Source organism: Heterodontus francisci, chromosome 35 (genome assembly GCF_036365525.1).
Source record: "Heterodontus francisci isolate sHetFra1 chromosome 35, sHetFra1.hap1, whole genome shotgun sequence".
Lineage (NCBI taxonomy): Eukaryota > Metazoa > Chordata > Chondrichthyes > Heterodontiformes > Heterodontidae > Heterodontus > Heterodontus francisci.
The window spans coordinates 36458389-36485902 of record NC_090405.1 but is presented as its reverse complement, the minus strand read 5'-3'; the positions used below and the strand labels follow the sequence as shown (position 1 = coordinate 36485902).

General features: G+C 43.3%; 1 protein-coding gene across 2 annotated transcripts in view; it reads left to right on the top strand.

Moving 5' to 3' along the window:
• Nucleotides 1-27514, top strand: part of trip4 (thyroid hormone receptor interactor 4) — a 126651-nt gene that overhangs the window by 14101 nt on the left and 85036 nt on the right. For both annotated transcript variants that reach the window (XM_068015343.1, XM_068015344.1), the window contains exons 4-10: nt 2747-2959; nt 4831-4915; nt 12723-12852; nt 15228-15443; nt 18646-18778; nt 21950-22143; nt 23691-23815. In XM_068015343.1, the coding sequence (XP_067871444.1) occupies nt 2747-2959; nt 4831-4915; nt 12723-12852; nt 15228-15443; nt 18646-18778; nt 21950-22143; nt 23691-23815 (1096 nt within the window). The remainder of the gene's footprint in view (nt 1-2746; nt 2960-4830; nt 4916-12722; nt 12853-15227; nt 15444-18645; nt 18779-21949; nt 22144-23690; nt 23816-27514) is intronic.

The following is a 27514-nucleotide window of genomic DNA, read 5'->3' as shown; positions in this document are numbered from 1 at the left end:
CCGAGTGCTACAGATTTTGTATGGAGCTGTGTTTTATCTTTGAAGAATGATGTGCATCAAAATCAGTTATTTAACCAATGGTTATTTCTAACAAATGACACACGATGGTTCTGTGATACTCAAACACGAGATTGGATATGATATCGTCAGCATAGAGGTGTGATAGTTACTTGTTTCCCCTTGCCCCTCAATGGTGCAATCTTGTGTTGGTCATAGTTAGGGTCTCGAACCAAGGTAGCAGAATTTGCTAACCACTTCCAGTGAGATGTTATTTAGTGAGATCAGGGGTGGAAATGCAACACCTTGTTCCATGACCACAGATTTCTTGACGCTTATAGTTAAGGAGAACAAGTTACAGGCACGGGAGAGACAGTCCTTGAGTCTTTGTAGCTAAGTTTCTGTGTGAGCAACTGGCACAGAATCATCAGTGTAGAGAATGTAGAGAAATTTTATGAATTTCACGGTCACGGCATTTTAAGAAATGTGAATTTCACTATTTCATAGTCACAACAAACCATGAAAATGATCTATTTAAAACAAAACAAGACAAAAGAGGTTTGTGGTTTCAAATGGCAGCTATTGTCGAAAGCTGACAAACAGGTCACGTGCTTGGCTCACCTGAAGTCAGTGGTTGAATGTGAGCTTGGAGCAACCTACAACTGTCTCTTTCTTCATTCCCTGTCTCTGAGCCATGAACACATCAGATTTTCTGGGCTCTGTTGACTTCTTAAAAAGAGATGAAATCGTTGCTGGTTTATTTGCGTGTTTGTTTTCCAGCAGCGCGGTGTCTGATGCTCTCTTCCTATTGTGACGGCTTTCAGACTTAAGTGGCACTGAACAGTTGCCCACCGTCTGTGATCCAATGGAACATTACAGCTTGTACAAAACAGTATTCCACCATTGGCACGCAGAATTTGGCTTCCAAATTCTTTTGCTCATTGTGCTGCAGTAATGGATGTAGCCGCTTTTGAATTGGTCATTCTGAGATTCTCATTTATGTGCTAACACTTGAGACTGCTACTCTCAAAACTGCACCGGAATCCCACCCTCATCTACCAATCAGCGAGTCAAGCCTTGTGTCAATCAGTAAAATATGTGATGTTCGCAGCATGCCTAGCAATCAGTGAGTTCAGCCTTCCGTCGATCAATACAACACGCAAGATTTGCAAAACAGCTGATTTCGCGGAGGACCCACGATTTCATGGTCTGTGGCAGATTTTTCACGGCTGTGAATTTGGTTTGGTGCTAATCGTAGTGCCATGTGCTCTTCTACCCATGGGAAAACACCTGCTTAACTTGAGCACAGGCTCCATGCTTGCAACTGGGACTCCCAGCTGTTTCACAGGGCATGTTGTTTCTCCTTCACTTCCCCCCCACATTACTATCTTGTTCACTTTCCGATTTATGTCATTTCTACCCAAGTCACTAAAATATTTCACCTGGCAAACAGTCTCCACTCCCAGAGGCAAATTCTGCATCCAAGAAGAAGACTAAGTTTTTTCTCCTAATGTAGCATTGTATCCCAGGTCACATGGTCAGAGTGGGTCAAAGTGCAGCATCTGCCCTAAGCTGTGCAGTTTCACTGTGGCGGCGAGAGTTGGAAAATTGGAAGGTAAATTCCTGACTGGGGCAGTCCCTGGTAATCAGCTGAAAGGAACATTGGCAGCTACCTACCAGCAGGCAATGTGCCCATTAGCTTAATGGCATCACAGTCGGGCAGAGAGAATCCAGGGTGAACTTGCTCATTTGAAAATAAAAGAAGGTTTCTCTCATTAATTGGTCTAACTCTGACCATAAAACTGTCCCAAATTTTACCTAAAGGTTGATAACCCTCGTAAATGTATTGGTCAGTTATTTTTTGGAGGGTCGTAGATGCTTTTGAATTAATGTTCTCCCCACAAATTGCCTGTAAAAGGATTCCAAGAGGTCTTCAATCAGTCTCATTATGAAATTGGCCAGCAGGGGGTGCAAGAACCAATCTGGAGCAAAACTGCCTAAGTGCGTCAGAGGTTTGGAATTCAGTGTGCATGCAGCCCATGGTGCAGCTCATGGAGGTTTTTGTGCACTTTGTAAATTTCGTATTGTGTCCCTATGTCAGTCCTTTACTCAGTTACTGTTCCAAGGTTCAGCCTATTCTGCTTTTCAGTCAGTCACTCAGAGAAGTAAAGCACCATCCTTGCAGAGTTTCCTTATGATTTAATTAATTTGCACGATTCTCGGGAGATAAAGGAAGAGATCTGGATATGCTCATTGTGTCCCAAAGCTGTACAGCTGGATGGATTTGGAAGCATCCTGTAGGGTTTTGAAGATGCAAACCACATTAGTTAAAGTGGAAGTAACTGATAACACCTGTTCATTGATCAAGGTTAGATCTGAAGCTCAGTTGGTAAGACTCTGCCCTTTGAGTCAGTAGATTGTGGGTTCAAGTCCTACTCCAGCGCGTAAAATCTCGGCTGACACTCCCAGTGCGGTGCTGCACGAAGACAAGTGCTGTCTTTCAGATGAGACTTTAAACCGAAGCCTCGTCTGCCCTCTGCCCTCTCGGATGAGCGTAAAAGATTATACGGAATTATTCGTAGAGGAGCAGCGGGGTTCTCCCCAGTGCTCTGGGCAATATTTATCCCTCAATCGACTTCACTGGCCTTTATCTGGTCATTTATCTCATTGCTGTTTGTGGTACCTTGCAGTGTGCAAATTGGCTGCTGCATTGTCTACATTTCACTTTTTTGCTTCTGTTTTTAACCAGGTGCAGGAGGCTAATTCTTCATCCAAGAAGAAGACAAAGTACCTGTCCCTGTACACAAAAGAGGGTGAGGACAGGCTTGCTGTCACTCTCCCGGGCCGCCATCCCTGTGAATGCTTGGGGCAAACACACAAACTCATCAACAACTGCCTGGGTTGTGGCCGCATCGTCTGCATGCAGGAAGGATCAGGTCCCTGCTTGTTCTGTGGGACGCTGGTGAGTGTGCAATACTCCCGACTGAAGACTCGTGCTCAGTTTCCTGTGTCATGAGATACCCTGTGCTTGCATTCCTGTTAGAAGTAAGGAAATTACACGCCTTTGTGTTCCTCAAGACATAGGGAATTTCCAGTTGTCTCACTTTGTTCTAATTTCTTCAAAAAAGCTTAATTCAGTTCAATTTGCCACTCACATTTGACTTACTAGACCCTGAGATGTGTTCTATAACTGCATAGGTCACAAAGATCCCTGGTCTGTTCCATAGTCTCTTTTGAGAAATGGTTTGGGGAGGGATACTACAATTGGCTTGGAATGAAATTTGGCCAATTTGCTCATTGCTATTCATTGACCTTAGCTGGCATCTGTGTGTCTGTGGTATGAACAATCCTGGTGGGTGGACTAGGGCTCACTATTGGGTACCAGACTGATGCACAAAAATGGGCCATTGGGAATACTGCAAGAGTGTTGACACACAGTAGAACCCAATCAGCTTCTTCAGCAGAAGAGAACAGGAAGATGAATATTTTGGGGAGTGTCATGAAGCAGAAGTGTAATTAGCTTGAACATCTTTTTCCATCTACCTGTTTAATATTTTTACGTAAGCTGTGAGCAATGATTTTATTAGATTAATCTGTCTAAGCCTCCAAGCCTGACCGTGTGAGCGAGTTGATTAATATGAAGAGATGCATTTATTCATCACAGGTACTTCAGCAATGTCCAATTTCAACTGTGCTCATTAATTATGCTCCTTCTCAATGTCAGCGGCTGAAATCAGTGTGTCCTGTGAAATGTGATGTCTTTATCCGAATACAGCTTGTGGCATTTATTGCATTGTAGAACTGCCATAGTGCTTTGATTTGAGTAGTCTCTTGGTGCCAGACCTCTGCCATGATCTGTTCAATGATTGTCAAATGAATGGCACCACTCACACCTGAAGATGGTTCTGCACTCCACAGATTGCTATCTTATATTTGTAAAAGTAGCTGCACCTTGATAGTCTTGGGTAGAAAATGATGCGTAATATTTGTTTTTGTCACCTGGAGTTGAGCTGTGATGATGTTTTCCGGGTTCTTGGCTTTAAGATGTCCTTATCCTTTGTTAAAACCTCCCTTTATGTGGCTATGCAATAAGCAGACCAAAGTTGTGCCATTTCTGTACATTGAAACTCAATGTGGTTAGGAGCACTTTTGATGCATTTATTTTCCAAATTCTTCCTTTTAAATATTTGATGTCAGAAGGAAGAGAGAATAGTCGGGAGAGTTCCTCTGAGTCATTTATTGAGGACAGTCTTTGAGCGGGATATTTGAAAATCTGGGAGAAAGCTGGTTTTATGTGACTTGAGAAAAGGGAGGGAAATCATGCCCTAACTTTTAATATTTAAAAAAAAAAGTGCACCTGGAAGAACAGACACACATTACATAAAGTCTGCCAGCATTTATACTGCACACAAGCCTCCTCCCACCCCTCTTAATCTAGCCCTATCAGCATAATCCTCTATTCCTTTCTCCCTTGGGTGTTTATCTAGCTTCTCCTTAAATGTATCTGTTAATTATTTCAGCAGTTCCTTGTGGTGAATTCCACATTCTCACTACTGTCTAGATAAAGAAGTTTCTCCCGAGTGCCACCTTGAATATATTGGTGACTATCTTTTATATTTTATGATCTGTAGTTTAGCACTCCCTCATGGGTGGAAACATTTTCTCTTATGTTTAACCCAGCAAATAATTTGCTTATGTTAAAAACCATTATCAGGTCAGCCCTCAGCCTTCTCTTTTCTAGAAAAAAGTGCCCCTGCCTGTTTAGCCTTTCCTGAGAAGTATAACCTCTCAGTTATTTCCTTAATTTCCTTAATCTAAATGTATCTCTTACAGGTCTGCACCAAAGAAGAGCAAGAGATCCTTGTCCGTGACTCAAACAAGAGCCAGAAATTACTCAAGAAACTCATGGGGACTTCGGGTTAGTTATTTGTTATCGCTCTGTTTGATATTTGGAAATGTTCTCCATTGGATCTGCTTACAGGTAGCATGGAATTGACCAACACAGACCAGAAGATGCTTCGGTTCTTGGTAAATTAGCTTAGTTGCATTGCTACAACTGGCCTTGTGTCTCAGAGAGAAAATTACATTGAATGTACAGCACAAATATTTGGCACAACAGGGTGATGTCAGTGTTTATGCTCCTTACGAGCCTCTTCCCACCCCACCTATCAGCATAACCTTCTATTTCTTTCTCCTTCATGTGTTTATTCAGCTTCTCCTTAAATGCATCAATGCTATTCGCCTCAACTATTCCATGTGTAGTCAATTCCACATTCTAATCATTTTTTGGCTCAGGAAGTTTCTCCAGAATTCCCTACTGAATTTATTTTTGCCTATCTTATATTTGTGCTCCCTAGTTTTGGTGTTGCCACAAATGGAAACATCTCTATGTCCACCCTATCAAACCCCTTCATAATCTCAAAGACCTCAAAAATCTCAAAGTAGGTGGGAAAGGGTAACAACACACACAGTGTACAACAACTTCCAGCTGTGACTCACTGGGTAGCATTCTCACCACTTCAATCACAGCGTCCTAGTTTCAGGCCCACTCCAATGACGTGAACAGACAGAGATGTAGGCTGACACTCACAGTTCAGTACTGGGGGAGCGCTACACTGTCGGACGGTCAGTACTGGGGGAGCGCTACACTGTCGGAGGGTCAGTACTGAGGGAGTGCTGCACTGTCGGAGGGTCAGTACTGAGGGAGTGCTGCACTGTCGGAGGGTCAGTACTGAGGGAGTGCTGCACTGTCGGAGGGTCAGTACTGAGGGAGTGCTGCACTGTCGGAGGGTCAGTACTGAGGGAGTGCTGCACTGTCGGAGGGTCAGTACTGAGGGAGTGCTGCACTGTCGGAGGGTCAGTACTGAGGGAGTGCTGCACTGTTGAAAGTGCCATCTTTTGGATGAAACTTTAAACTGATGCCCTGTCTGCCCTCTCAGGTGAATGTAGAAGATCCCACAGTCACCATTGGAAGAGCAGCAGGGGAGTTCTCCCCGTGTCCTGGGATAATATTTATCCCTCAATCAATATCACTAAAACAGATGATTTGATCATTATCACATTGCTATTTCTGGGATCTTCCTGTGCATAAATTAGCTGATGCATTTCCTACATTACAATAGTGACTACACTTCAAAAGTATTTCATTGGCTCTGAAGTGTTTTGGGATGTCCTGAGGTTACAAAAGGTCCTGTTGAAATTCCTTTCTCTTCCATTGGACATGATTATCTCAGGTCAGCCGCTTTGCCAAGCAAAGTCCTGTCTATTTCCACTCATTCAGCTACGTAAACTGCAGCATCTCTTCAGGCTGATGGCATCTCCCAGACACACAGATAGCTGTTGATGCACACATCTTCGACACGTGGTATCCCTCAGTAGGGAATGACTTTTATTCCATAAACATGCAAATGGTGAGTGCCTTCCCCTGCTAGAACATTCCGGACCACAATCGCATCAGAAAATTGCCAATGCCACTTCATTTAAGAAGGGTGGGAGAGATAAACTCGGAAATTATAAACCTATTGGTCTATCATCGCTTGTGGGGAATTAGTGACAGAGTGATTGAGCAATTGGACGATAAGAGCTGATCAGAGAGAACCAGCCCAGATTTACATATAAACATGCAAACTCGGAGCAGGAGTAGGCCATTTGGCCTCTCAAGCCTGCTTCACCATTTGCTAACATCATGGCTGATCAGATTGTGGCCTCAACTCTACATTCCTGTCTACCTGCTATAACCTTTGATCCCTTGTCAGTCAAGAATCTATCTAACTCTGCATTGATTAAATTCAGTGACTCAGCCTCCACTGCACTCTGGGGAAGAGAATTCCATAAACGACCCTCTGAGAGAAAACATTTCTCCTCATCTCTGACTTAAATGGGAGACCCATAAGTTTTAAATTGTGTCCCCCAGTTCTAGTCTCTCACATAAGAGGAAACATCCTCTCAACATCCACTCTATCAAGTCCCTTCAAGATCTTATACATTTCAATAAGATCACCTCTCATTCTTCTAAACTCCAATGCATCTTGGCCCAACCTGCTAAACCTTTCCTTATAAGATAACCCTCTCATCCCAGGAATCAGTCCAGTGAACTTTCTCTGAACTGCTTCTAATGCAATTATATCCACCTGGGGGCGGCACAGTGGCGCAGTGGTTAGCACCGCAGCCTCACAGCTCCAGCGACCTGGGTTCAATTCTGGGTGTGGAGTTTGCAAGTTCTCCCTGTGGCTGCGTGGGTTTCCACCGGGTGCTCCGGTTTCCTCCCACAGCCAAAAGACTTGCAGGTTAATAGGTAAATTGGCCATTATAAATTGCCCCTAGTATAGGTAGGTGGTAGGGGAATATAGGGACAGGTGAGGATGTGGTAGGAATATGGGATTAGTGTAAGATTAGTATAAATGGGTGGTTAATGGTCGGCACAGACTCGGTGGGCTGAAGGGCCTGTTTCAGTGCTGTATCTCTAAATCAAATCAAACCTGTCCGATCACCCATGGTTTTTGCTTCTGATGATTATCAGTGATCTCTGCTGGAAAGTTGGAACATGTGGACCTCTGGTGAGACAGGATTGGTTTGGGTTCGATGCCTCCTACGACAGACTAGCTTGTCAACACTCCCAATGACCAATGTGGCGAAGCAGTAGAGCCCATGAAACCACATTCTTTGCATGGAAATGTGTGTTCTAACTTAACAGCTCCATTCCAGTCCAGTTCAGGACCAGGGTTCAAAACTAGCCCTGGCTGATGGGATGAAATGCTATGCTGTCTTTGGCTGGGATGGTCTATTTCCCAACACTAACATCCCTCACCTCGATCAGCACATTCACCAAACGAAAATACAGTAACAGGGTAGATTCGAGTTTTGTGGTGAGTTAGGAATCCCCCTCCAGATTGTTATGCATTGATTCCTAATGGGGATACCCTAGAGCATTCTCCTTTATTCCATGTCTTTATCATGATCTTTGAAATAGTGCTACAGAATCTTTTATGCCCACCTGAGAGGGAAGATGGGACCTCAGCTTAATGTCTTATCTGAAAGACGACCGGTCTGAAAGAGCTGCACTCACTCAGTACTGGATCATGTGCTAAGATGTCTGGAGTGAGGCTTGAACTTTATGACTTTCTGACTCAGGCGAAAATGTTACCCACTGAATCACAGCTGACACTTGTGTTGTCCAGAACAACTATTCTAAAGTGTACGATGCCATGCTCCTTGATGTCATTATGATCTGAATATTCCTTTACACAGAAGCTTTTACTTATCTGAATGTTCATGTTCCTTGATTACATATAGGTTAGAGTCAACAACTGCTTTCAATCATAGAGTCATCTAGTCCCACTCCCTGGCTGTGTCCCCATAGCCCTGTAAATTTTGTCCTTTCAAGTATTTATCCAATTCTCTTTGAATGTTACTACTGAATCTGCTTCCACCACCCTTTCAGGCAGTTCGTTTCAGATCATAATTCACTTTTTCAAAATAAAAAAACAAGGCCTCATGTCGCCTCTGGTTCTTTTGCCAGTTAGCTGAAATTTGTGCCCTCAGGTTACTGATCCTTCTGCCATTGGAAACACTTTCTCCTTATTTACTATATCAAAACCCTTCATGATTTTGAACACCTCTACAAGTCTCCTCTTAACCTTCTGTGTGTAAGGAAAGCAGCAAGTGTCTGTCTGAACAGTGAATCAGATTTAGTACAGCTGTGGACTCACCAGCTCCCTGGGTGGTTGTTACTTGTTACAGTAATAAGCATTGCGATGTGGATTGATGTGGCAAATTTCCAGTCCTCATCAAGGAAAAATGCAAAGCCTGGACTGAGTTACTCCCCACAGGGAGATGGGCTTAAGTCACCCTGAGCTGCATTTCCTGAATAGAAGTCATTATGGCCTGAGAACGGTTGCTTGGCTGCCCTCCCAGCTGGAAAGCTGGTTACAAAGTTCATAATGCTGTTATGACCGTGCTTCTGTAATTTTTTTTGAAGACTTGTGTATTTTAGAATTATGGACATTGTTTATTTAGGAAAACTGAAAAGGGATTCCATGGATGTTTTTTTCACTGGTGTCATTGAAAGGACTGAGAGGTCTTGTTTGCAAGCAACATGTACTGAAAGTCACCTGGTCTTCAGGTTAATATCCAGCAGGGGCATTTTGCCGTGGGGGAGATGTTTACAGAGAAGTGACAGGTCAGGAGGCTTGACTCTTGACATGCTGTTTCTGATTTCGCTTTGGACAGCGAGTTGGGGTGTGGAGTGTTTTGAAAAGAGTTTTAAAAAACAGCCAAGAGAGCACTCACCCCAGCTCAGCTTTTTCCATCTCTTTGAGGTCATGCAATATCTTTAGCAAACGGTTAAGGAAAATCCCAAAGCCTTTTATTCATATATAAGGAGCAAGTGGGTAACTAGAGAAAGGAATGGCCCACTCAAGGACAAAGGAGGAAAGTTATGCGTGGAATCAGAGAAAATGGGTGAGATTCTAAACGAGTACTTTGCATCGGTATTCACCGAGGAGAGGGACATGACGGATGTTGAGGTTAGGGACATATGTTTGATTACTCTAGGTCAAGACAGCATAAGGAGGGAGGAAGTGTTGGGTACTCTAAAAGGCATTAAGGTGGACAAGTCCCCAGGTCCGGATGGGATCTATCCCAGGTTACTGAGGGAAGCGAGAGGGGAAATAGCTGGGGCCTTAACAGATATCTTTGCAGCATCCTTAAACACGGGTGAGGTCCCGGAGGACTGGAGAATTGCTAATGTTGTCCCCTTGTTTAAGAAGGGTAGCAGGGAATTATAGACCGGTGAGCCTGACGTCAGTGGTAGGGAAGCTGCTGGAGAAGATACTGAGGGATAGGATCTATTCCCATCTGGAAGAAAATGGGCTTATCAGTGATAGGCAACATGGTTTTGTGCAGGGAAGGTTATGTCTTTCCAACTTAATAGAATTCTTTGAGGAAGTGACAAAATTGATTGATGAGGGAAGGGCTGTCGACGTCATATACATGGACTTCAGTAAGGCGTTTGATAAGGTTCCCCATGGTAGGCTGATGGAGAAAGTGAAGTCGCATGGGATCCAGGGTGTACTAGCTAGATGGATAAAGAACTGGCTGGGCAACAGGAGACAGAGAGTAGCAGTGGAAGGGAGTTTCTCAAAATGGAGACGTGTGACCAGTGGTGTTCCACAGGGATCCGTGCTGGGACCACTGTTGTTTGTGATATACATAAATGATTTGGAGGAAAGTATAGGTGGTCTGATTAGCAAGTTTGCAGACGACACTAAGATTGGTGGAGTAGCAGATAGTGAAGGGGACTGTCAGAGAATACAGCAGAATATAGATAGATTGGAGAGTTGGGCAGAGAAATGGCAGATGGAGTTCAATCAGGGTAAATGCGAGGTGATGCATTTTGGAAGATCCAATTCAAGAGTGAACTATACAGTAAATGGAAAAGTCCTGGGGAAAATTGATGTACAGAGAGATTTGGGTGTTCAGGTCCATTGTTCCCTGAAGGTGGCAACGCAGGTCAATAGAGTGGTCAAGAAGGCATACGGCATGCTTTCCTTCATCGGACGGGGTATTGAGTACAAGGGTTGGCAGGTCATGTTACAGTTGTATAGGACTTTGGTTCGGCCACATTTGGAATACTGCAGTTCTGGTCGCCACATTACCAAAAGGATGTGGATGCTTTGGAGAGGGTGCAGAGGAGGTTCACCAGGATGTTGCCTGGTATGGAGGGCGCTAGCTATGAAGAGAGGTTGAGTAGATTAGGATTATTTTCATTAGAAAGGCAGAGGTTGAGGGGGGACCTGATTCAGGTGTACAAAATCATGAGAGGTATAGACAGGGTGGATAGCAAGAAGCTTTTTCCCCAGAGTGGAGGATTCAATTACTAGGGGTCACGAGTTCAAAGTGAGAGGTGAAAAGTGTAGGCGGGATATGCGTGGCAAGTTCTTTACGCAGAGGGTGGTGGGTGCCTGGAACGCATTGCCAGCGGAGGTGGTAGACGCGGGCACGATAGCGTCTTTTAAGATGAATCTAGACAGATACATGAATGGGCAGGAAGCAAAGAGATACAGACCCTTAGAAAATAGGCGACATGTTTAGGTAGAGGATCTGGATCGGTGCAGGCCTGGAGGACCGAAGGGCCTGTTCCTGTGCTGTAATTTTCTTTGTTCTTTGAAAAGCCTGCCAGCTTTACCATCTCTTTGGGAAGCTCTTTAAAGCGAGTGTTAGAAATAGAGAAATAGATGCTGCATTCCTCCTGAAAGGCCTGCCAGTAACCTTTGCCGCATTTTGCCCACTAAACCTGCCAAACTTATCTTCAATATTGCCTGAAAAGAACTGTTCTAGAAAGTTCCCAGTGACAGTCATGTACATGTGTTTGGAATGCCACACCAAAAAAAGGGGCAACTGACATCTTTCCATATCTTCTCTGTTTGTTTTTCTTCAAGAATTAGCAAGTATTTGGCTAAAGTAGTTTTTATCTTTTCTTTTTGTAACAGCTCTAAAAAGAAAATTTATTTTTCGGTTAACGTGTGTGAAGGTAAAAGGGAACTTTGATATTTCATTCTGTGTGTTAATGCTTTGCTTCGTTACTGGTTATGTCTTGTTTTATAATCTGAATTTTGTTTGGTGTATTTTATTCTGGGCTAAGAATAATGTCTATGATTGACCGTATCGGTAACTGGGTAAACATTTTAAATATATGTTGTGACCTGTGGAGAAGTGGAACTAGGAAACAAGTGCACTCCTCCCGCCTCGCTCGTAACAGTGTTTTGTCAATTAGTTCTTCTTTTAAAATCATTCTTTACATCAGTAATGTCGCTTTGATCAAACGTTCCAATTTGTAAATAAAGCTGATGAGATGCCGTGACACCAGTGATCAATGGCGCTAGGAACAATGGAGAAAATGAAAAATAGAAGATGGCTTGCCCTCTAATGAACAGGGTAAATTTAGTGCAATGAATTGGTGTGATTCGAGGGCTATGATGGTCCTTTTCTCCCAGCTTTTCCTTTAAGATATTCAGGACTCCAGCACCTTGACTAAACACAGAATGGACTGGTTGGGCTGAATGGCCAGTTTCTGTACTGTACATTCTATATAATTCTAAAACAGCCAATGTATGAGCCCAAGCAGAGGCTAGTCCTGCTTTCACCAGATGCCCCTGCACAAATGCATCAGTAGTTACTGGACAGCCATCTAGAAGCTGACACTTTCCTGCAGTACGAAGGAGGTGCTGTACTGTCAAAGGTACAGTCTTTCGGATGCGACATTCAATTGAGGCCCCGGCTTCCCCCTCAAGTGGACTTTAAAGATCCCATGGCGCTATGGCAAAGAAGAACAGGTGAAAGGTGAATTCTCACCAGTGTCCTGGCCAATATTTATCCTGCAACCAGCGCAACTTATCTGGTCATAATCAGATTGCTGTTTGTGGGAGCTTGCCGTGCTCAAATTAGCTATGGAGCGGTTTTGGCATGTCCTGAAGTCATGAAGGTTGCTATATAAATGAAAAACTTGTTTTAAGATATATAATCAGATAATAAAACGTGTTTTCATAATTAAAGCGCCTTTACTGCATGCAGGAGATCACATTTGGCTCCTGGGTCAGTCAGTGTTTAATTATATTGAAGACAGGATTCTTTATCATGGCATTTGACTCCATTTTATAACCAAATGGAAGTGTTCCACTGTTTAAATGTGGTGAAAGAGGAACTTGAAACCTGTTGGTCTCTTCCAGGTGCAGAAAGAGCAGGGAATTCTGATATCTTTGAGAGAGACCTGCTGCCTCATCAGGAAATGGTTCTGAAGGCTGGACTGGAGAAAGCTGTTAAACACAAAGACAAGCTCTTGGAATATGACAAAACGAGGTAAGAGGGAGAGGGTGAGGTGATTCAGTAGCTAAATTGTTTCAAATACATTATTGAAACGGGTGTGAATATAGCGACTAACTGCACATCACCTCCCCACAAAGCGTTCTCTTACCAGTTGTGACTGCCTGTAGTGTGCCATAAAGTATAATTCTCACTAATATATTTAATGAGATAAAAAGGTTTCAGCTGTACAGAGCTCTGGTTAGACAGCACCTGGAATACTGCATTCAGTTCTTTGCACCATACCTCATGATGGATATGTCGACCTTGGAGGGAGTGCAAGCGCAGGTTCACTAGAATGATAGCGGGACTAAAAGAGTTTAATTGTGAGGACAGGTTGCCTGCACTAGGCTTGTATTCCTTTGTCTATAAGGTTAAGGAGTGATCTAGTTGAAATGTTTAAGAGGATTAAAGGATTTTATGGGCAAGATATATCAAAACTATTTCCTCTGGTGGGCAGAGTATAGAATGAGGGCCATAATCTTAAAATTACAGCTTGGTTGCTCAGGGGTGTTTTCAGCAAACACTTCACACAAAGGGTAGTGATGAAAGCTATTGAGGCTAGGTCAGTTGAGAATTTCAAAACGGATAGATTTTTGTCATGTAAGGGTAGTGAGTGATATGGAACCAGAGTGAACTTGAGGTGCAGATCAGCCATAATCTAATTAAATGGTGGAACAGACTCGAGGGGCTGAAAGCTTGCTCCTGTTTCTGTGTTTGTTGTATGATTGCCTTTAAGAGTGAAGTCCCTTTAAGATCTTAGTATTTTAATAAGCTATATACCAGGATGCCGTCATATGACTTGGAGCTAGAGTCACACTGCAACTCTAACACCCAGAGTAAGGTTCGAAAATAGTTAGCTCTGTACTGTATAATAGTTTAGCTGTAATAAACCTGTTTGAGATCTTCTTCATAACTGGACTCCACACATCTCATTTATGTTGCATCAGACAACATAAAAGAACTCATTACAGCATTCACTACATTGAATTAAGAATTCGGGTAGCTGTCCTCTGCAATGGGACAGATGTTGTGGTCAGCCGGCTAGTCGGAATCCTGTTAAGTGGCTGTACATTACGCACTCTCTGTAAGTATACAGATTCCCTTTGTATGCAAGTCTCCTGAAATTCTTACACCTTTCGTGACATGAACAGTGCAGTTTCACTCATTTGTAAGCAAGTAATTTCCAGATTGTGCTTGTATGGTGAAGCTGCATTTCCCAACCCTGTCATCTTCTTGTCCTGTCCTCTCCTTTGTCTACTTTGTTCCCTGGGGTTCCCAGCCACTGATGGCTGTTGCCAGGCTGAAGGTGTTTTTACACTACATTACACCCATGTGAGTGCTGCCAATTAAAAAAAAAAACAAACTGCTTAAAATGGGTCGTCATGGTAGCCGCTTTTTAAAACGTCCTGACAAATTTGTATTCGACTGCTTGTGCTTCAGGAACCAGAGATGTGAGAGCAGATCTAACCGATTGTAAAAGCAGCTTGGGTATTCAGCATTGATTCTCCTTGCTACTGGTTTCCCAAGAGAAGAAACAACAAAATGATATTTGGAAGTAGAGGGATAATCCATCATCTGTTGTGTATGAATCTTCCTCACTATATTGGGACTGTCATTTTAATGTGATTTTTCAGTCAGGCTATGAATGAGGAAATAGATTTGTCTCTTACGGGCTCCCTGTCTAGAGAGGAGGATTGAGCAGCATTGAATCCTTGCATTGGCAACTGACAGCCAGTCCAAGGTATAGGTTGGGGCACAGAGGGTCGGTTGGAAAATGGTGCTGAATATCAGAGGCAGAAATGGAGCAACAACTTGCATTTATATGGCACCTTTAATGTTACAAAGCGACACGAGCACTATCAAACAAAATTTGATGTTGGGCCATGTAAAGAGATATTAGGATAGGTGACCAAAAGCTTAGCCACAGTATGGGTTTTGTGGAGCGTCTTAGAGGAGAGGGGGGTGGAGAGATTTAGAGAGGGAATTCCAGAGCTTGGGGCTTAGGTAGCTGAAGGCACAGCCACCAGTGCTAGAGCAATGGAAATCGGGGATGCGTGAGAGGCCAGAATTGGAGTGCATATGTCTCAGAAGGTTGTTGCTTAGAAGGAGGTTACAGAGAAAAGGATAAGCAAGGCTATGGACGGTTTTGAGAACAAGGATGAGAATTTTAAATTTGATTTGTGGCTGGACCAGGAGCTAATGTAGGTCAGTGATCAGAGGAGTGATGGGTGAATGAGACTTGGTGCAAGCAGTAGTGTTGTACTTGTGTGCTCCAAATAATTAGCTGTGCAAATACGAGAATTTGAAGGTGAATCTTGCTGTCAAGTTTGAATCCTGCTCTACTAACTGGATCCATTTGTCTCTTGCAGTGCTCGCCGCACCCAGGTCATCGACGATGAGTCTGATTACTTTGCGGCAGACTCCAACCAGTGGCTCTCCAAACAGGAACGAGAGGCTTTACGCAAAAGAGAAGAAGAATTAAGGGAGCTACGGCATGCATCCCGTCAAACAAAGCAATTCACGATAGACTTTGCTGGAAGGAAGATCCTTGAGGATCAGGGGTCTTTGGATCAGTATTATAGCAGGTTTGTGTTAGAGGCCTGCTCAGGTCAGGAAAAAAGAACCCAAACCGACCTGGCCCGAGTCCCTCCGATTTTGCCCTGAGCCCGACCCAACCCCAAACTTGACCTGACCCAAGCCCGACTGGACTATCCATTTACTTACCTTCCTAACGCCGAACCTGCAAGAAGCTGCAGCATGTGCGTGATAACGTCATAGTGACGTCACTTGCTCACTGCGCAGACTCAGTTTAGTCCCGGACTCCCAGGTCAGGTAATTTTTAAAAAAATTTCAATACTTAACAGCAGAGCACTTACTCTGTGTGACCGGCCCGACCTGAGCCTGAAAGCCGTACCCCGAAGATGGACCTGACCCAACCCATATCCGACACATGTCGGGTCCCTTCGGGGTCGGGTAGCAGGCCTCTAGTTTGTGTGGAACGGAGCATGCTTTAAAAGCCTTACAGATCAGTTTATCCCTGTTTGTGCTGAATTAACTGATCAAAGCTGGAGTGGGTGTAGGTATACGTACAATTAGGTTTAGAACCCTTGGTTAGGAAGGGTAAAATTAGCCATTGTTTCCACTCCTGATCTCAATCATCACCCTCTACAGTGATGTAAGTGGATTGGGCTTAGCTGTGGTGTGCACTTTGTGGTGTAATAATCCAACACTCATTGTTAGGCCTCGTACATCACCAGTTGAGGAAAGTATTGGAGAATGTCTTACATTCCTGGACAGCAAGGAGTTGCTCCTTCTTTGGGAAGAAGGATGGGAAAGATAAAAGTAGGGAGGAAAAAGGTTTTTTAAAAAAATTGCATTTATATAGTGCTTTTCATGACCGAGGACATCCCAAAGCACTTTACAGCCAATGAAGTAGGTTTGAAGTGTAGTCACTATTGTAATATAGGAAATAGAGCATGGCTCCCTGACCTGAACCCGATGGGTCCCGACGACATGTGTTGGGTTTGGTTTGGGTCACTCTTCTGGGTACAGGATTCGGGCTCGGGCCGGGTCGGACACACTCTATCACTGCCTCTGGTCAGTGGCTCCAATATTAATGTACTTTTTGGATTTGTTATAGTTTTTTTAAGCTTGTGCAGATAAGCAACAAAGTAAAAAACGGAAGCTAGGTTAGCTGATGGTTGGGTTGCGCGCGGGAAAAAATGAAAAGACTCGGGCCAGGTTGGGCTCGGGTCGGATGTGGTTCTGTCGGGCTTGGGTCGGGTTTCATTTGCAGACCCAAGCTGGCCTTTAATAAGAAACACGGCTGGCAAGTAGCGAACAGCAAGCTCCCACAAACAGCAATATGATGATGATGATTAGATAATCTATTGATGTTGATTGAAGGATAAATATTGGCTAGGACACTGGGTAGAACTCTCGTCTGCTCTTGGAGGGAGTAGCATGGGATCTTTTACGTCCACCTGAGTGGGCAGATGGGGCTTCAGTTTAACGCCTCATCCAAAAGACAGCACCTCTGATAGTGCAACACTCCCTCAATACTGCACTGGAGTGTCAGCCTTGGTTGTTTTTTGTGTGCTCAAGTCCTGAATGGGGCTTGAGCACAGAATCTACTAACTCGAGTTGAGAGTGCTACCAACTGAGCCATGGCTGACATGACAAAATACTTGCTTGTCTGAGATTTTGCATTGATTTATTTTCTTCCTGTCTTAATTTATACATCAGTGGGAGATCTATTACAAAGCTGTGGTCTCTAGTAAACTTAGAGGTAGAATGTGTATAATTCATCTCAACATCAATAACCTTTGTACACTCTAAACTGATGAGGAAGAGCACATTTGTCTTCCATCCGAGAACATGTGCTCCAAAACCAATAAAGGGGAGAATTTGCTGGTAATTTCTCTTCATTCTCCTTGATTTACAACTGGTATAAATCAGGATAGCCTGTGTACTAATTCTCATCAGTCCTGCATTTATAATGTGCAGTAATGTTGAAAATTCAAGATTGCAGCAGTACAGTCCATGAAGGAACAAGATAACTGCAAGTTAAAAGGGTGCATGTAGAACAATGGGATAGGTTGGGTCATTTGATTGATTAATTCCCAGGCCCATCTGCCATTCAGTTGCCTTAACTGGGCATTTTCGCTGCTAGCTGGTTCACCACATAAAATCCATAAGAGGGAGATCAAAGATAGATGTCCCTTTCATTGTAGGAGATTGCTTACTTTTTCAAATAAAAAGGATGGGAGTGCTTTGAACTGACAATGATGTAGTTTTTAACCTTTACTATAATCCTTGGGTCATCAGTGCAGCACTTGTGACAGGGTGATGTGCTTTAGAGCTGATTCACAAAGATTCTGTAACAGTGTTTGGAGCATATATTGATTTCAAATGACTGATGGTCTGGGATACTTAATTTTAGGTTGTGATGGTTTGAGATGCAATCACCTGTAATTCTCTTTTACAGCAAGCATCATTCTTTCAGGGTGTGCAATGAATGAGCGCATAAACTTGCATTATGAGCATATATTGACAAGCTCCTTCTGTAATAGGCCCTGGGGGTGTCAGTGCAGTGGAATTTTCTCCTTTTGTGTCTCAGAATTGATTCCCATAACATTGGAGCATCAGTGAGACAAATGCTACTGTTCGAGACAAAATTAAGGATTTTATTTTCATAGAATCCTACAGCACATAAGGAGGCCATTCGATCCATCATACCTCTAGCGTCTCTTTGAAAGACCTATCCAATTGGTCTCATTCCCCTGCTTTTGCCCCAAAGTTTCTGACATCCAGGATGTCCTTCCTTGCTGGCTGAGGAAGGTCACTGTGCCCATTGGCCCAGCTTCTTGGTGGCTGTAGACAGTGTTTATATTTACTTCCCTAGACAGTGAGGCAAAAACAATAGACCCTCTTTAGCTGGGTCTTGATAACTCCAAAGACACTGGTTCTGACTCATTTTACCTTGAAATACTGCTACCCAAATCAGGGCTGTTAGCAGCAATATTGACAGAAAATTACAGTGCACGATTTAATTAACATTAGATTGTAGCATCTATTGCAAACCGGTAAACGTATTAAAATATTTGAACACAAAGGGGATGTAGTGCTTCCTGCTTCTATTGTGATTCAACTGCAGCTGTTACTATAGATGGTGCTTGAGTGTTGTTGGAGTGCATCGATCCCATGTTACTGACATATTTGGGGTTCATTTCTTTGGATGCCAGGGCCACCTTTTCTCGTATAATTTATTCCTTGCTTTTCAAACAGACTGGATGATCTTGTACAAGAAATGAAGTCTGGATCACAGAATAACAGTTCCAGCAAGCAGGTCGAATGGAACAAGCAACAACAGCAGTTAGGGGAATTGGTCAACCCTGATATCATTCAGCCACCTCCCATCGTAAGTGTTAACTACCATCTTTAATTGAGTCATGACTGTTGATCAATGTATTTGGTATTCAGAACAAACATCTCTGGTAAATGTTATTGTGTGGTAAGAGGCAGCAATAGGACTTGAATAAAGATTGGCATGAAACCAGTGCTACCATTGGTTAGAGAGCTGAGAGATTCTTTTGTTATTTGGTGTATGGTGACCCTGTACTTAACTGCAGGCAGGATCTGTTTACAGCAGTATAGAAAATATGGTGCTTTCAGTCTTTGAATAATTCATACCCCCCCGGATTTGGCTGAACCGTTTAAGATGAATGATAAAGCACAGAAGGTGGCCATTTGGTCCATAATATCTGTGCCAACTCTTTGAAAGAGCCATTCAATTGCTCCCACTCCCCTGCTCTTTCCCTATAGCCGTACATCCCTTGCTGGGTGAACAAGGCTTTATATTTTGATAAAGAGCAGTGAAAGAAATATTCTCATCAGGGTGGGGTAAAGCGAGAATAGAATTATAGAATAATTCGGCGAAAAAGGAGGCCATTTGGATCTATAGTAGCTCTTTCAAAGAGTAATCCAGTTAGTCCCACTCCCCAACCCCACCTCTGCCCCTGCTCTTTCCCCATATCCCTGCAGTTTTTTCTCCTTCAAGTAGTGATCCAATTCCCTTAGGAAGGCTACTATTGAATCTGTATTCCACCCTATCAGGTAGTGTCTTTCAAATCCTAACCATTGTTCTGTAAAAAGGCGTTTCCTCATGTTGCTTGTGGCTCTTTTGCTAATCACCTTAAGTCTGTGCTCTCTGGTTATTGACCTTTCAGCCATTACAGTTTCTCTTTTTTTTATTTGCTCTATCTAAACCCTTCATGGTTTTGAGGACTTCTATCCAATCACCTCTTAGTCTTCTGTGCTCTGATGAGAACAACCCCAGCTTATCCAGCTGTCTACGTAACTTGTCCTTTTGTAGATCATTTTACCTCCTTTAAGTTGGAGACCGAGAATGACAATTGACACAATCCCACGCTAAATCCAACACCTTTACTGAGAACGTTAAACAAAACTGTTACCATTAAATCATACAGTTACCCCTCAGGTGGTCAATCTGAGATGACTGTAGGTTGTTTAGGAGTGATCTTGACCGGGATCTTCCTGCTTAGTTCACCAGGACTCTTCTCATTGATAAGTATCATCTGTCTTCTTTCTTGAGCGCTGCTGTGATGGGCTTTTTCATGGGTTTACATAAAGAATACAGTCTATGAAAGAGCTTGTGCATGATCCTCTTCTGGAAGTGGCTTGGCTGACTGTTTACGCGATCAGCTGTTATTTGGTTTGCATCTTTCCAAACAGTTCCCCGTTGGTTTGTCCAGATAATTTCAGTTCCTCCACAGTTGTTGTTTACCTATCTGGTTTCGAACAGTCGCTGCTGATTTCAGCTAGTTTGCTGCAATTAACAGTTCCATTCAATCCAAGTTCTATTCAGTTCAGCAAACACCACTGTAATTCAGCAAGTATCACCATACCGCACCCATCCTGTTTCCACCTAACGAGCACTACTAACAAGTGGCCAGTCCATTAACCCCTTCCTTACACTTGAACAATTCTAGTAAATCTCTCCATAGCTCCCATGTCCTTCCTGAAGTCTGGCACCTAGAACTGGACACAATACAGACAGCTGATGTACATCAGTACATCTTTTAAAAGAGTGAAACTAGCAAAGGTCGCAAAGACAAGGGATTTTAGGGGCATTGAATATAATACAGGGTAGATACAGGAAGGATGTTCCCGATGGTGGGGGAGTCTAGAACCAGGGGTCATAGTCTCAGGATACGGGGTAAACCTTTTAGGACTGAGATGAGGAGAAATGACTTCACCCAGAGAGTGGTGAGCTTGTGGAATTCGCTACCACAGAAAACAGTTGAGGCCAAAACATTGTATATTTTCAGGAAGGAGTTAGATATAGCTCTTGGAGCGAAAGGGATCAAAGGATATGGGGAGAAAGCAGGAGCAGGTTATTGAGTTGGATGATCAGCCATGATCATAATGAATGGCGGAGCAGGCTCGGAGGGCCAAATGGTCTACTCCAGCTCCTATTTTCTATGTTTCTAAAAGCAAGGAGGTAATGCTGAATCTGCACAAGATATTGGTTAGGATACAATTGCAATTTTGGGTACACCTTTGTAAGAAGGCTGTTAAAGCCATTTAAAGGGCAAAGCCAAAGTTCATTAGAATGATGGAAACTAGAGTTTGTAATTAATGGAGAAAAGCATGGGGAAAAAATGGGTTTTCCTAATGGAACAGAATTCAAGTGGGGGTGGGGGCAGGGGTGGGTGGTGTGAGGTGGAGGAATCTAATGGAGGTGCCTAAGTTAATAAAACTATTTGAAAGGGTAGATAGTGCAAGATTCTTTCTGCTGGTTTGTGAAGTTTTAACCAGGAACATTGGCTTGGGATTATTTCTGGAAGGCAAAATAGGAAGGCGGAAGAATTGTTTTCAATCAGCTTGTGGAATGCTTCACCACAAGTGATAAGTGAGACTATAACGTCATTTTAAACTCTGGTACGGTAGCATAGTGGTTGTTACTAGACTAGTAATGCAGAGGCCTGGACTAATGATCTAGAGACTCGAGTTCAAATCCCTCCATGACATCTGGGGAATTTAAATTCAATTGATCAAATAAAAATCTAGAATTAAAAGCTAGTATCAGTAATGGTGACCATAAAACTACCGGATTGTTGGAAAAACCCATTCAGTTCTTTAATGTCCTTTTTAGGGAAGGAAATCTGCCATTCTTGCCCACTTCCCAATATGTGACTTCAGACCCACAGCAATGTGGTTGACTCTTAGCTGCCCTCTGAAATAGCTTAGCAACTAACTCAGTTGTATTCAAGAAGGCGGCTCACCACCCCCTCCACAAGGGCAGTTGAGGATGGCAATAAATGTCCTTACCAGCTGTGCTCACATCCCATGAATGAATTTAAAAAAAAAATAGAAATTGGATCAGTGAGGAGCAAGAAATGAAAAAGATATGAGGCCAGTAGCTAGCCCCAGTTGATGAGGCAAGTGGCCTCCTTCTGTGCTGTAATTTCTCTGCTCCTTGGTTGAATTCCATGTTCATATCTGTGTCTTTATGTCTTTCTTGATCTGGAGTACAGATGGGTACTCAAACTTTATCTTAACTCTGCAGTATGTGGAACTGACTGGTACTGGTAGCCATAGGAGAGGGGGTGATACCCGCTCACAGAACAGAGTCAGCGATGTTGCCTCTCAGAGGAGCCGTTTGCGGATCCAGGACCGAGAACTTCTGGAGATGTCTGATGAAGGGATGTGTCTCAGTATGCATCAGCCCTGGGCTTCACTACTTGTAAGTGGCATCAAAAGGTAAGCAGCATACTTCACAAGCTGTGAATATTCATTATAGCAGATTAAATCGAGCATGACCTTGACTTTGCCACTTACTGATATGTAAATAACACTGAGGAGAGGAAGAGGGATTTAAATTCATTTGAGATTTTGAAAACTCTCGAAGGCAGTGCTGCTTCCATTGAAGTATGACTTTCTGTGTAACCCAATAGCCATAAACAGGCTGCCATTTGGAAACTGTTCCCTTGTTCAGGCTATTTTCTCCTGGATGCACTGAGACTTCTTCACATGTGCCCCTCCATTCTGGGCCTGTTATTGCACCTGTCAGTCCAGCTGATTGCGTACATTCAGAATGGAGCTGCCCAGAAAAAATGTAACCAAAAAAAACAAGCCAAATGCTAACCTACAATGATGTGCTCTTATTTACACACAAATAAGCAGCACACCGTCAAATTTGGGTACAGAGAAAGTGGAGAGAGGCAAGTTAAAGGAGGAGCTTCCCTGATAGAAATACTAACGAGCGTATTTATATGCAGAGGTGTTTTACTAGTATGGTAACAAGGATGAGGACTTCAGTTACGAGGAAAGACTAGAGAAATTGGAGTTGCTCTCCTTAGAGTAGGGAAGGTTAAAGGGGGATTTAATAGAGTTGCTCAAAATCTTGAGTTCAGATAGAATAAATAGAGTAGCTGAAAATCGAGACGTTGTCAAAGCTTTTCGTCTTGCACTCGTCAGGACAATACGCAAGAATAATTAAGGGTAAACCAAAAGAGAAAGAAGAAAAACAACAACTTGTACTGCATGAGAAGAGAGTGCTGATTGGTTGGCAAGTGAACTCTGGTAGAGGTGTTGCCATGGAGAATACGCCAGTTTACAATGACTGACAGTTAACTGTCAAGCTTCATTTGAAATTTAAACCAGGCAGCTTGACTTTGGTCAAGGCATTGCCCTGAGGAATGAACCAGTGAATGGCTGTCACTTATTTTGTTTAGCTGAAACTGGCGCAATGTGTGTACATGTTCTTTCTGTCTGCAAAGAACAGGGCCCTGTGTATTAATGTAGCTTCCAGTACGTGCAAATGCACCACACTGCGAGCGCTACTGACAATCTTAAATTGGTTGTCAGCGTAATTCTTCGCACACTGCGAATTACTTAGCAAGTGTTGTCCAATCGCAGAATCACATCTACTGTTGGACACTGTTTTGAGTTTTGCAAGCACGGGCTGGTTATGTACGGCCCGTACCTTGCCCGTTGTGAACAACGGAAGAGACATGTTGTTTGATATGATCCTCCAGTCTTTGGGACGTACGGCCTATATACCTAGCATCATACTGGCATTGAAATTCACATATCACATTACTCATTTGAGTGATAGGCAGGACGTCTTTTTGACTTGACTGCGCATATTTCCTCCTCTCCGTTCATTAATACATTTTGGGGCAAGCCCATGACTGGTATTGATTGGTTATAATTGCTGAGTACTCCTGCCTAAAGACAAATGACCGTAGTATTTTGTATGCGACCTGCACTGTACCTTTTAAGTCTGGTTTGCCTTGTTCTCCTAGGACAGAGGGCAGGACCTGGTACACATCACACCGAGGACGGCTGTGGATCGCAGCTGCTGCCAAAAGACCGTCACTGCAGGACATAACTGAGATTGAAGGGACCTATAGGGCAATGCACGGCAGAGGTAAACCACTTCATCGGGATCGTTTTTTCACTCCTGTACTTTGTTTCAAAGTGCGTACAGCCATGCAAGAATGGTGATGTTATAATATTCATTTTGATGCATACATAGCATTACTCTACATTAACTTAGATTTACGTGAAGATGTTTGACATTGGTAGGGTTATACTGACCTTTTTATTCTACAGCTCATCCTATTTTGAGATTCAAATTTTAAAGCTAAGTGCTGTGTTGCCCTGTTTGGGGTAGAGCACTGAATATGTGCCCCAGTGCATTAGCACTTTCAATCTCAGCCTGGGCAGAATATCCCCGAGCTCGTTGACCTATATTGGCTCCCGGTCCACCAACAGCATTTTGAAAAAAATTTTTTTCATCCACATAATCAAATCCCTTTATTTTGCCCCTCCCAATCCCTGTAAGCGACCCCATCCTTGCAACCCACTGAGAACTCTGCATTCCTCCAGTCCTAGCCTCTTGCGCATCCATCACTTCCTACATCACGCATCAGCAACTGTGCCTTCAACTGTCTAGGCCTTGAGCTCTGAAATTTTCTCCTTGAACCTCTCCACCTCAACCCCTCTCTCTCCTTTTAAGACACTGCTTAAAACCTGTCACTGTGTCCTAATGTCTTCTTTAGCTATGTGTCCAATTTTATCTGGTTACACTCCTGTTTTGCTGGGCTAGAGGTGCCATGTAAATGCAAGTTTTTAAGGTGGTCTGTCAATTGGTGAATTTCTTAATGAGGCAACAGAGGAAGCAGCAGAACTCTAACTGTGGCTTGTGAAGGATAACTGACCGGACCAATTACATGTAGTGCAGAAAGAGAAGGAACTTGTATTTCTAGCAACTTTCACATTCTCAGGAAGTCCCATAATAATGGGAGTAGGCTATCCAGTGTCTCAGGCTGTCTCCACCACCCCCCCCCCCCTCCCCACAAACATGCTAATAGAACATTAATCTGTACCTCAACTCCATTTACCCACAATGGCTCCATCTTGATACTCTTTTTGAACAAAAATCAACCAATCTCAGTCTTGAAAATTTCAATTTGACTTGTGTTCCACAACCTTTTGGGAGAGCAAGTTCCATATTTCCACTACCCTTTGTGTGGAAAAATGTCTGGCTCCAATTTTAAGATAATGCCTTCTTGTTCTGGACAACTCCACCAGAGAAGTAGTTTCTCTGTGTCTCTCCTATTGAATCCCTTTATCCACTGCACATCACATATATGGAATGTAGAGCACAGAAACAGCCATTCGGCCCAATAAGTCCATGTCAGCATTTATGCTTCACCCAAGCCTTCTCCCAACCTTCTTCCTGATATGCTTATCTAGCTTCCCCTATCTATACTATTCGCCTGAACTACTCCCTGTGGCATTAGGCTCCACATTCTCACCACTCTCTGGGTACAGAAGCTTGTTTTGAATTCCCTATTTGGTTTCTTAGTGACTATCTTGGATTGATGGCCTCTAACATAAAATGAAGTGCTGGAAATACTCAGCAGATCAGGCAGCATTTGTGGAGAGAGAAGCAGAGTTAACATTTCAGGTCTGTGACCTTTCATCAGAACTGGCAAAGGTTAGAAAAGAATTAGATTTTAAGCAAGTGAAGAGAGTGGGGGTGGGGGGGCCGTTGGGTGGGGAAGAGAACAAAAGAGAAGATGCGTGATAGGGCAGAGGGCTGAAGAGATTAAATAACAAAGATGTCATGGGACAAAGACAAAGCGAGTATTGATGCTTGTGGTGAAAGACAAAGCATTAGTCCAGAGAGAGTGTTAATGGCAGAGTAATGGGCAGCTCTATCCAAAAGCACCGCATGAGAAACAGGCACATGGTTAAAAAATAAAACAAAATAGTAAAGCAAAGAAAAATATTCATTCAAAAAAAGCACCCGTCATGCTCTGTAATTGTTGAGCGTCATCTTGAGTACGCAAGGGTGTAGAGTTTTTAATCGAAAGATGAGGTTTTGCTCCACGAGCTTGCTAGAGGAGTGGACCAGGGTATCGTGGAGGGAATGATCCTTTCAGAATGCTGATGGGGGAAGGAAAGATGTGTTTGGTGGTGGCATTACGCTGGAAATGGCGGAGGATGATTCTTTGGATTTGGAGGCTGGTGGGGTGGAAAGTGAGGACAAGGGGAATACTGTCGGGGTTCTGGGAGGGAGGGGAAGGGGTGAGGGCAGAAGTGCGGGAAATGAGCCGGACATGGTTGAGGGCCCTGTCGACCATAGTGGGAGCGTGAATCCTCGGTTGAGAAATAAGGAAGACATGTTAGAAGCGCTGTTGTGGAAGGTTGCATCATCAGAACAGATGCGTTGGAGATAGGGAAACTGGGAGAATGGGATGGAGTGCTTACAGGAAACCGGGTGTGAGGAAGTGTAGTCAAGGTAGCCTTGGGAGTCGTAGGGCTTATAATGAATATTAGTGGACAGCTGGAGACAGAGAAATCAAGGAAGGGAAGTGTCAGGGGTGGACCATGTAAAGGTGAGAGAAGGGTGGAAATTGAAAGTTTTTTTTCCCCCATTTTATTTTTTAACCACGTGCCTGCTTTTCATGTGGTGCTTTTGGACCGAGCTGCTCAATACTCTGCCATTAATACTCTCTCTGGACTAATGCATTGTCTTTCATTACAAGCATTAACACTCTCTTTGCCTTTGTCCATGACATCTTTGTTATTTAATCTCTTCTGCCCTCTACCCTATCACGCACCTTCCCTTTTGTTCTCTTCTCCACCTTTGCCAGTTCTGATGAAAGGTCACAGACCTGAAACGTTAACTCTGCTTCTCTCCACAGATGCTGCCAGACCTGCTGAGTATTTCCAGCACTTTGTTTTTATTTCAGATTTCCAGCATCTGCAGTATGTTGCTTTTATTATATTGATGACCTCTATTCTGCTACTTGTACCCTGACTCCATATGCTCTGACTTTATTCAGTAGTCCATTGTGTGGTGCCTGATCGAATGCTTTTTGGAAATAATTTTAAACACCTCTATTGCGTCGCTCCTCAGTCTTCTGGTGCTTCACAGTCAGTGAAGTGGATTTTAGGTGTAGACACTGTCGCAATGCATGCAAGTAAGCTTCTAGTCACCAATAACAGAACAACACAATGTGAAGAAAGACCATGTCATCCACTCTGACTGTATGGTGGCGGTGGGGGTCACTGCCGTGTGCTTAAACGTGGGAATAACCCCTAAGTGATGGGGAGAAGGAGGAGAATAAGTGCTGTGTAGTTGGGACTTGAGAAAGACTTAATTTCATTTCCTGCCACTTCAGCTATTCCATGACTGGGTTAGATCCAGATTATAAGTGACAACCTTATTTAAGCAGCAAAATGCTTTAATAAATGAGGAATGGCAGCGAAGTTAATTGACTTCTGAAAGAGATAACCACACACAAAGATTTTTATGTTTTGTCAGCTGTTCCATTCACTCTGTTTGGACGGTCCTTGTAACATGAGATAAATGACTGTTCTTCAAAAGCTTAACCAGTTCACTGATTTGTTGTAACAATAATTCAAGGTTGCCACACTCCGGGGGGAATTTGGTCCATCTCAGTTTGTGTCAGCAAACATTGGTGAGTTTAGAGACTAGATTTAGTGGGCTAATTTACTGTTAAAGTTTTATCACTTGTTTTCAGATCCAGGCTGACATGCCAGTGTAGTACTGAGGGGGTGGTGCAGCTTCAGAGGTACTGTCTTTCAGAGG